The sequence below is a fragment of the Salvelinus sp. IW2-2015 genome, linkage group LG30 (genome assembly GCF_002910315.2).
Source record: "Salvelinus sp. IW2-2015 linkage group LG30, ASM291031v2, whole genome shotgun sequence".
Taxonomy (NCBI): Eukaryota; Metazoa; Chordata; class Actinopteri; order Salmoniformes; family Salmonidae; genus Salvelinus; species Salvelinus sp. IW2-2015.
In genome coordinates, this window is record NC_036869.1 from 19,589,035 (window position 1) to 19,599,686 (window position 10,652).

Sequence of the window (10,652 nt, forward strand, 5' to 3'; positions counted from 1 at the left end):
CTTGCGGATGGAGTCCACCGGCAAGGTGTCGTTGTCCAGCATGCGCAGGATGGTCTCCAGCATCCGGATGTGGTACCGGTGCTTCTCGATGAAGCGCTTCAGCTCTTCGATGCGGTCCTGTTTCTATAGCAGAGATGCGTGTGTAAGTTTATGCCTAAAACTCAGTGTACGCATTCAGCGCAGAATGTGCTATATGCATGTGTGGAGGCATGGAAGTGGAAAACAGATGGTACCTACTTTACGTCAGGTGCATTGGGTAATGCGGCGTGCCGAGAAAATAAAAGAGACATATAGGATGAGAGATGAATTTAGAGTTAGAATGACATCATCTAACGAGAAAAGACTTTCGTATGGAAGAAAACAGAGAGATGGAGGGGAAGATATGGACGAGAAGATGCACTATAGACACACAAAAGTACGTGGACACCCCTTCAAATTAGTGGAGTCGGGCTATTTCAGCCACACCTGTTGCTGACAGGTGTAGAACATTGAGCACAAAGCCATGCAATCTCCCTAGACAAATGTTGGCAGTAGAATGGCCTTACTGAAGAGCTCGGTGACTTTCAACATGGCACCGTCATGGGATGCCACCTTTCCAACAAGTCAGTACGTCAAACTTCTGCCCTGCTAGAGCTGCCCCGGTCAACTTTAAGTGCTGCTATTGTGAAGTGGAAACGTCTAGGAGCAACAACGACTCAGCCGCTAAGTGGTAGGCCACACAAGCTCACAGAACGGGACTGCCGATTCCAAGCGTTGGCTGGAGTGGTGTAAAACTCGCAGCAATTGGAGCAGTAGAAACGTGTTCTCTCTGGGTGATGAATCACGCTTCACCATCTGGCAGTCCGACAGACAAATCTAGGTTTGCCAGGAGAACGCTACCTGCCCCAATGCATAGTGCCAACTGTAAAGTTTGGTGGAGGAGGAACAATGGTCTGGGCTGTTTTCATGGTTCGGGCTAGGCCCTTAGTTCCAGTGAAGAGGAATCTTAACGCTACAGCATACAATGACATTCTAGTCAATTCTGTGCTTCCAACTTTGTGAAAGGCTTTTTCCTGTTTCAGAATGACAATGCCCCCATGCACAAAGTGAGGTCCATACAGAAATGGTTTGTCGAGATCGGTGTGGAAGGAACTTGACTGGCCTGCACAGAGCCCTGACCTCAACCCCATTGAACACCTTTGCAATGAATTGGAACGCCAACTGCAAGCCAGGCCTAATCGCCCAACATCAGTTCCTGACCTCACTAATGCTGTTGTGGCTGAATGGAAGCAAGCCCCTGCAGCAATGTTTCAACATCTAGCGGAAAGCCTTCCCAGAAGAGTGGAGGCTGTTATAGCAGCAAAAGGGGGACCAATTCCATATTAAATATCCCATGATTTTGGAATGAGATGTTTGACGAGCAGGTGTCCACATACTTTTGGTCATGTAGTGTAGATAACATATGGTGCGACTACTGACCTCTTTGTCTCCCTTCTTCTTTCGAGTCTGGACTGAGAGGGACTCCACTTCGCTCTCAAACTGATCCACCTGCATGTTCAGAGTGTCTATCGTATTCTGATGGACGACAGGCGAGACATTCAATGATTTAAACCAACACAACTGCCATGATCACACCAGAACCAGTCATTATGCAGTGGGGTCTATACAAACACTTCAAAACCTATTTCATAGGTGAAACTATTAGGGCTGGGACGATACCAGTATCGTGGCAAGGAAACAAAACACGAAGCGGACTTAAGTTCTTTAGGAAAACAGCCCTAATGTTGGAAACAAACATTTTCCAAGCTAAAGTACACTATTTTACATACAGCAGGTTTTAAAGGACTATAGAGTTTGGTCTGCTTGGTGTTTTCATTTTTGCCATGGAGAAAATATTACAATACTGGTACTGTCCTGGCCCTAGAAATTACGTAGTAAAGCAAATTCAGATTTGGACATTTAACAAGTCTTATGTACTTTGAAATCCAAGTGGACTGCAATGAATAGGCATAGCTTGCATGATGAAATCCCCAAGTCATTAATGTCATGTCATCAGACCATATTATTTCCAATAGAAATGAGCTCATGTTGTGTGAAACAAAGGTTTTCAATCAAAAGTAGTGCTCACCGTTAGCCAATTGCCGACCTCCTCCTTCTCCCTTTGGGCCGGGTCCACCTTCTGTGCCAGGCCCAGCCCCTCTTTCGAGTAAGCCTTTGTCTTGGTCTCTCGTTCCACGATCTTGAAACGCTCCATTTGCTAAAGGGGGAGATAGCAGGAAATGGTTTATAAATCACTACAGGTGATAAGTTCTCTTTGAGAGTCCATTAGCTGACCACATGCTAGCTATGCCAGAGATAAAATAAAATAAATAAAAAAATAGGCTTGTGAAAGCAGACATTTCCAACTGCTCACGTCAAAGCATTGGACTAGTTGGCAAGCAAAATAAGGTTGTGTTAGGGCATACCGTAGCAAAACTTTTTGAAATGCTATTCAACGGAAACCCAAAGGAAGCATTTTTTTGGGGGGGGAGGGGCAAGTTCAGATAATACCATGCCGTTTCAGACCTACTGAACGTGTGCCTGCTGGGCACTATGGGTGGAGATTAACACAGAGTCCTCACCAATTAAAGCCACCCTCCAATAGAACGGTTCAGAGTGACCGCAGCAGATGTACAGATCTCCCAATTAGGCCAGTGATTACTAAGTTTTGACACCTGTGTGCTTCCTTGACCAGTAATGCTGGATATTCTCCACTAGGTGTTCTCAGAAGAGGCTCCACAACCTCTGACTTCCACAAGGAGAGTTCGGTGCAGAATTTGTATGACTTTTTGCTAAGGCGAATGCTTGGAGGCGCGTAAAACCCAGCCTAAGACGGAAACATTGTTTCAATGCATTTCCCTAGAAGTCAGCAGCCCCAGTAAGTGTAGTAATATGCGTCATCCACACAAGAGCATGCCAGCAGCACCTTTGTATATAAGATTGATAGTCCCCCTGTGTTAATCTGTTAACAGTATAACAAGAAGCTAAATTAAAACCCTGGCATGAAGCCTGTGAATGCTTAGCAGAGCGGTGACTATTTGCTAAATGTTATTCATGTGGCTAACTGTCCTCCTTAGGGGGGCCTGGTTGTGGATGGAGTCTCCGACTGGTTATTTAATCCACCTCAACTCTAGAGTGGACTGACGAAGCCTTCATATAGATCAGGGTAGGGCTCTGTGGAACTGGAACCTGAAGGGTACATTCTAAATGGTACACCGTTGTCATTTGGGACAGAGACAAAGGGGGCCAAACTGCCTGCCTTGAACACGTGTTGCCCCATTACAGTAAGTACCTACAGTAGGATCCTACCTCAATACTACAATACGTACTGGAAGACAAGCTGGGGCTTCAATAGGTGCTCTGGGGCAACTTCCTTTGTTTATCATATCTCCGGACCATAAACTGGGATATGGTGATGACATCATTTTGACTAAGACTGATCAGTTTAGTTTTGTTAAAGCGATGTAGCAATTGTCTGAGTCTAGAAGTTGAGTGCCAGGCTGGGGGAAGCTGGCAAAAAACAGAAGCACATTATGCTTAGAGGCATTTCCATCAAAGGACCCATGAGCGCCAACATGTGAAATTCATAGCAGTGTTGGAGTCAATACCATTTCATTTGCAGTAAATTCAGGAAGTACTCTGATTTCAATTCTCTATAATTAGGAACATTTCTACCTAGAATTCTAATTAGATTGACCCCAACCCTGCATAAGAGCATATCAAACGGGGTGTCAAATGAAAGCCAAGAAACTATATTTTTTGTTTGGGAGAAATTGTTTACCATCTGTAAGTTTAAGAAATGTTACAAAAAACAAATTTCTTAAAGATATTTTCATGAGTGAAGATAAAGTTCACAGAAGTAACTTTTTTAATGGTAGCCCTACCAATTTTTTTATAGTGATTTTACTGATATCCCTTTTGTTTATGAATTAAGTGATTAAAACATATAATTCTGTTACCAAATTGGTAACAGATATAACCCCCAAAAATCTGTAATGGAATTATGTTCAGCTCATAACTGTTTTCTGTCTCTGTTGGCTGGTGGTCAAACCAAGAGTGTTAAAACAGTCTAAGCCTGGACAACCCCTCCCTCTCCAGGTTAATTTCACCTCTCCCAGATCTTACTGACACCTTCCTATGAGCCCCCTCTTTCCATTGACTTTAACCAGCATCCTCACCCACTGAGCATCGACCAATACCGGACGTCCCATGGACGTTTAAAAAGTAGTTGAAATTTGATCAGTCCACCCTGGCCTTGATGTTAACGTCTACAGACGGACCGGACTGGACCAAATCTGAACCCATCATAGACTTACGTTTAACAAGTTTGGACAGTACAGTAAAATACAGTAAAGAAAAGTAGCATGCAGTATATTGTACTGTACTGAATTCCACTCTATTGTGCTGTGCTGTCCAAACTTGTAAAACATGGAGAATGACATTCATAGCCATTATTATGCATTTCTGTGTAGTACAGGGACCCGTGATGTAATTCTGTTACCGGGTGTAAAGGCACTTCACTTACTGTAGTTCAATGCCGTAGCTGACACCCCATTCTTTTTGCAGACATTTTTAAATCTTAATTTGGAGCAGGTATTTAAGAGTTTTTGGAAAATGTAACCTGAGATTTTCCAGTGGAAATTGTTAAAAGTAGTCCTTGTGCATAGAGGTGTATGGTTTGTTAAACTTGGATATCAATGGTTTTTGTTTGGCATACATTTTAAAAGTGAAAAAAAATGGTGTAATTCTGTTACTGTGGAATTGCCCTCAGCTAAACAAAGTGTTACAGGTGTGAAATGCAGATGATTTAAGATCTGCAGTAGACTCAATATATACCAGGGGTCGGCAACAGGCGGCCAGCGGGCCAAAACCATCCCGCAAGTGATTTTATTTTTTACTCTGTTCCCAAGTATTAACACGAAGAAAAGAAAAATAGATGCGACCGTGTCTCAATGGGGCTTAGTTGTGGTCAATTTGTAGTGTACAAATTATAATAATTATGTTCCGGCCCCCTGACCACCCGCTCTGACAAATCGCCCCTCGTGGCTGAATCTAGTTGCCTTCCTCTGATAAACCTTACTGCTAACAGAGATCTAGTATTCACAATGAACATGGCTTTGAATACACACACAAGGTAATATTAAAAGTCACCATTGTTTGTCTCCATTTGTATTGGCTGATCACCATAATACAAAAGTCACATCAAGTCTTGATATCCGAGTGTCCTTTTCAACATCATCGCATGTATTTTTTTTGGCTTAGTAGCACTGCATTTCAGGTCAACCAAAACCTCACAGATGCGCTCACACACTTAGATACAAGACCCTAGACCCAGAGGTTAAAATGACACATCGCATTGTGTTAGCAGGTGCGGTCATTGAAGCTGTCTGAATAACCTCATCAACGCACCGTGGTTTGGTAAGCCATGCTAAGCACAGGTGTTTATACCAAGGGGTTTCTCAGTATGCGGCTAATGAACATGTGTTCCACACACTCACCGTCTCAATGAGTTTGCGATTCTCCACTAGCTGCCTTTTGTCTTTGATCTCGTTGGAGGCCACCCACGTCTTGATCTGGTCTCGAAGACGCTGGGGGGGGGGGCAGAGCGGGAGAGGAAGAGACATAAGTTATCTTATTGAAAGCATGCTGTGGCTTGCCCTGTGAGATCAAGTATGGTTGACACGCACACACATAAGTTTGGTCCACATGGACACGTTCAGAAACAAAAACACAAAGTGGACACCCAGATGCTTTCGCTTGGTTTTAAGGATAGCTGACCCTCATCAGATTTAATCAACACATGCATGTCTGCACGCACGTGCACACACACCTGTGGGCAGGCTAAACCATATAACACTAGTAAACATTGTTTTGACATTTGAGGAACATCCCAAAACCCATGTGTCCTCAATCCACATAACAGTTGAGAACCCCAGCGGTCTGTGTCTCACCTGCAGTTTTTTAATCTCTTTCTTGAGGTCGGCTTCATACTTCTCCTTCTGGTTAGCATTGGCTGCATTGTGAAGCTGTGGTTTGGAGGGGCGCAGTCACACAGAGTACACTCAAGACAAGCAGTATCTCTTCCCAAACATATTTAATATAAAGTCTTTGTAAACAATGTAGCCTATAGCTTCACAATATGTCTAAAGCTAGCGTGGCAAATTCAATCTCATGGAGTGTCAAGCCTAGCATCCATAGCTTAGCCTCTGTCTATCCATTTTAGTGATTAGTCTACATTCCCTCCAGTCCCATCATCCCTAAACTTTACACCAAATCAAGTGGCGGGGCTGCCACTGGGCCGAAACACCCAACTCAGGAGTGTGGCTTTAAAACGTGTTCTTCTTTGCTTTACACACTAACAAACTGTTACTTCTCTGTCCCCACGGCCGTGAATAATAATGTCTACAACCCTACCAAACAAGGCGTGATGCAGTATTTAAGACCCTGAATATACAATGGATGTTAAACGTTGAATAATTTGGTGGACCTTCGTACGGTCAGCACAAAACATTCCAACAAGCAAAGCGCTGGGGAGGTAGTGCTCAACTTCCATATCTGTGCCCAGTTAGCACATATATTCAGATCAACACACAAACATTCTTTCCAAATTTAAAAATGAGATCTGGCTGTTACCTTTTGCCAAATGTCTTCAAACTGTTCCACGCCTTCCGTAACTTTTTTCAAACATCGATCTATTTCACCTGGGGAAGGGCATAGAATAACAGGGAGGTTTGGGAAAGAGAGCCGCGGCTTCAAAAAAGAAATCCTTCACGACGCATCACGTCAGGATGAATAATGTAAAGTCCAAAATGCGAAGCTCTCCCTCTCCCCATAAGCAACACCGCTTGTACAACTGTGGCTGTCAGGCTCATCAATGATGGATGCAGTAAAAGCTACATGTGTCACCCCAAACCTGGTTAAAAATGCAGTGCCACAGGCACTGGCCACGGTAGTCTTCATTTAAGAAGGTTGTCTTCGCAGAGTAAGTCTGACTTTGGCCTTGCGCACCCTTGCTCCTAAACGTTGCTTCTGGCGTCTTATTTTTGGCGTCACAACCCTTTTCAGTAATACAGTGCAGCACTTTCCTTACTGCGATCACATCCGCGCACAATTTGATCACAGTAAGCAGAGTGCACTATACTGCGTTGTAGCGTGACAGATTTAGAATGAAGAGGTAAATCTCTACCTGAATGGATAAGAGATTAAAAGTGACATTTCATCTGTTGGCTAGACATGCTTCATAGAGAAAACACGCATGCCGGGAGGGAATGTAGTGATGGACTGCGTGGTGGATGATTGGCAGGTGGTACCATTCTGATTGACCATTTGGTAACCTCACCTTGAAGTTTCCTTTTATCAGCCATGACTGTTGACTAGGATGCTTTCTTCATGCCTTACTTCTTTCACTGTAGAGAAAAAGAAGTCTTATGGTGTGATTACAGTCATCTCTGGCAACCCTTTTACACGACATTACTTTTTCATAGCATGTTAACTCGGCAGCGAAGTTCAGTGAAGTTAGCAGTGTGAAATCCTGGGTCGTATTCGTTAGGGCACAGGCACACCACAGTAAAACGTTTAGAAACAGAAAATGAAAACGAGCGTTTGTTATTGGACAAGTTCAGGTAGACCCCTGCCTGTTTCAGTCCGCTTTCTACCGTTTGCTGCCTAATGAATACGACCCAGCTTTCCACCTGGGGAGAATGTTTCTCACATCTCAATGTGATGAAGATGTATAGTGAGAGCATGCACGGCGCAGGTACATGGTTTTCACATTAGGCTACCGCTTCAAAATGGCCAGCATGCAGAACAAAGTTTTGATAACTCAGATTAATTTCTAATGGTACAGCATTCGACTTTCAACTCAAGTTAAATACATTAAAAAGCATTTTGAATGAGACACTCTCTGATGTACACCCTGGGGGCATCACCATTACATTGTATCAAAGTGTCTAGTTATTAAGGATTAGTAGATCGACCATAGTTGACAGTCTGACTTGTTGACATCTTACACAGTCATCTCCTGGTTGAATGGTGCATGCAATTGGGTTTAGACATGGGTCCTTTAACAAGGCATTTCTGACCATTCCAAGAAAGGGAACATTACTTTTCAAGGGGGGCCTCACAGAAATATATACTGAACAAAAATATAAAATGCAACATGTGAAGTGTTGGTCCCATATTTCATGAGCTGAAATAAAAGACCTCATAAATGTTCCATTCGCACAAAAATATTATTTCTCTCAAATGTCAGGTGAATGCACAAATGTGTTGACATCCCTGTTAGTGAGCATTTCTCATTGCCAAGATAATCCATCCACCTGAGAGTTGTGGCATATCAAGAAGCTGATTAAACAGCATGATCATTACACAGGTGCACCCTGTGCTGGGGACAATAAAAGGCCACTCTAAAATGTGCAGTTTTGTCACACAACACAATGCCACAGATGTCCCAAGTTTTGAGGGAGTGCACAATTGGCATGCTGACTGCAGGAATGTAAACCAGAGCTGTTGCCAGATAATTGAATGTTCATTTCTCTACCATAAGCCACCTCCAACGTCATTTTAGAGAATTTGGCAGTACGTCCAAACGACCTCACAACCGCAGACCACGTGTAACCACGCCAGCCCAGGACCTCCACATCCGGCTTCTTCACCTGCGGTACGGTCTGAGACCAGCCACTCAGACAACTGATGAAACTGTGGGTTTGCACAACTGAAGAATTTCTGTACAAACTTTCAGAACCTGTCAGGGAAGCTCATCTGCGTGCTCGTCATCCTCACCAGGGTCTTGACCTGACTGCAGTTTGGCGTCATAACAGACTTCAATGGGCAAATGCTCACCTTCGATGGCCACTGGCACGCTGGAGAAGTGTGCTCTTCACGGATGAATCCCGGTTTCAACTGTACTTGGCAGACAGCGTGTATGGTGTCGTGTGGGTGAGCAGTTTGCTGATGTCAACGTTTTGAACAGAGTGCCCCATGGTGGAGGTGGGGTTATGGTATGGGCAGGCATAAGCTACGGACAACAAACACAATTGCATTTTATCGATGGCAATTTGAATGCACAGAGATATACCGTGATGAGATCCTGCGGCCCATTGTTGTGCCATTCATCTGCCGCCATCACCTCATGTTTCAGCATGATAATGCACAGCCCCATGTAGCAAGGATATGTACACAATTCCTGGAAGCTGAAAATGTCCCAGTACTTCCATGGCCTGCATAATCACCAGACATGTCACCCATTGAGCATGTTTAGGATGTTCTGGATCAACATATGACAGCGTGTTCCAGTTCCCCCAATATCCAACAAGAAGTGGGATAACATTCCACAGGCCACTATCAACAGCCTGATCAACTCTATCCGAAGGAGATGTGTCTCTCTGCATGAGACATGGTGGTCACACCAGATACTGACTAGTTTTGTGATTGATGCCCCTACCTTTTTATTTTAAGGTATGTGACCAAAAGATGCATATCTGTATTCCCAGTAATGTGAAATCCATTGATTAGGGCCTAATGAATTGATTTCAATAGACGGATTTCCTTGAAATTGTTGCATGTTGCGTTTATATTTTTGTTCAGTGTATGTTTTTTTAGTGTACAGTACAAGACTCGTTTTGAATGTGTCTGTCAATCAATACCATAACACAAGAGTAAATATCACAAGGGGCAGTAGATTGCAGCTAACCGATTTAGCTAGCCTAGCTACATGAATTGTAGCCACTGAGTGGCGTCTGGATACTTTGACATTCAGACAGTGCACGTGAGTTCAAAAATGTAATGGGCGAGGCAGGTTACTTTGCTGAGCATTACTTGCTACTTTTTTTGCGACAATGTTAAACGTTCCCGCAGCTCGGCGCAACCACGGTTCGAAAAGGCAATTTTACCATCACTTCAGCCAGTGAGTTGAGGGAGTATTTGAAGTACATTCGTCAAAATGTTACCCACACTAGACTTTCTTAACAGATCTAGCAATTGAGCTAGGCTAGTCTCCACATCTGGCTTGGGGGCAACGATCGCTTATTTAAAAACGTGAGCATTAAAGAAACACATGTTTACAAGCAACATAGATTACTTTATAAGCTGTTTCTGTTTGTTAGAGATAAGCAAACAAGTAGACCACTTCAACACATGAGTAACAAGAACTTGTCGGCTACAAAATTGCCGTGCATTATTGCAAAACTTGAATTTCATTGGAAAACATATCAGCCGAACCCATGTCAATTTGGCTCTGTAGCGGATATGATAGCCAGCTAGTGGATAACCACCGGCTAAGCTATTAGTGTAAAACAAATTGGAAGGGAGAAGAAAATGGCACATAACTAGTTCTGTTTTAGTGTACGATTCATTTACCTGGATTTTCCGATTAAGCTTTTCTTTTATTAGTTGACCCCACTCTTTTAAATCGTATTTTCCCAAGTCCTCACGCTATTTTTCTAAATTGTATTAATTATTTTCGCCAAACAATCACTCCGCACATCCAAGATGGCTACCAGGAACACCTCCTCCGCTGTTGCCCTGATGGACTGGAGGCCCGCCTCCCTTGCAAGCGATTGGATCTTCATCCGCATTTTTGCCTTCCACTGGCTAGACTGTCTGTCCGTCTAGTGGGACAGATTTACTACTTCCGC

The 10,652-nt window shown here is 43.5% G+C and overlaps 1 protein-coding gene across 1 annotated transcript in view; it reads right to left on the bottom strand.

Moving 5' to 3' along the window:
• LOC111954855 (CCR4-NOT transcription complex subunit 3-like) overlaps positions 1 to 10,540 on the bottom strand; it is a 15,747-nt gene extending 5,207 nt beyond the window's left edge. Inside the window, exons 1-8 of the mRNA XM_023974760.2 lie at positions 10,375 to 10,540; positions 7,358 to 7,424; positions 6,652 to 6,719; positions 5,970 to 6,044; positions 5,517 to 5,606; positions 2,108 to 2,236; positions 1,459 to 1,554; positions 6 to 123 (exon numbers count right to left, since the gene is read on the bottom strand). Coding sequence (XP_023830528.1) covers positions 6 to 123; positions 1,459 to 1,554; positions 2,108 to 2,236; positions 5,517 to 5,606; positions 5,970 to 6,044; positions 6,652 to 6,719; positions 7,358 to 7,382 — 601 coding nt within the window. The 5' untranslated portion in view covers positions 7,383 to 7,424; positions 10,375 to 10,540. The remainder of the gene's footprint in view (positions 1 to 5; positions 124 to 1,458; positions 1,555 to 2,107; positions 2,237 to 5,516; positions 5,607 to 5,969; positions 6,045 to 6,651; positions 6,720 to 7,357; positions 7,425 to 10,374) is intronic.
• Between the last annotated feature and the right edge of the window lie 112 nt (positions 10,541 to 10,652).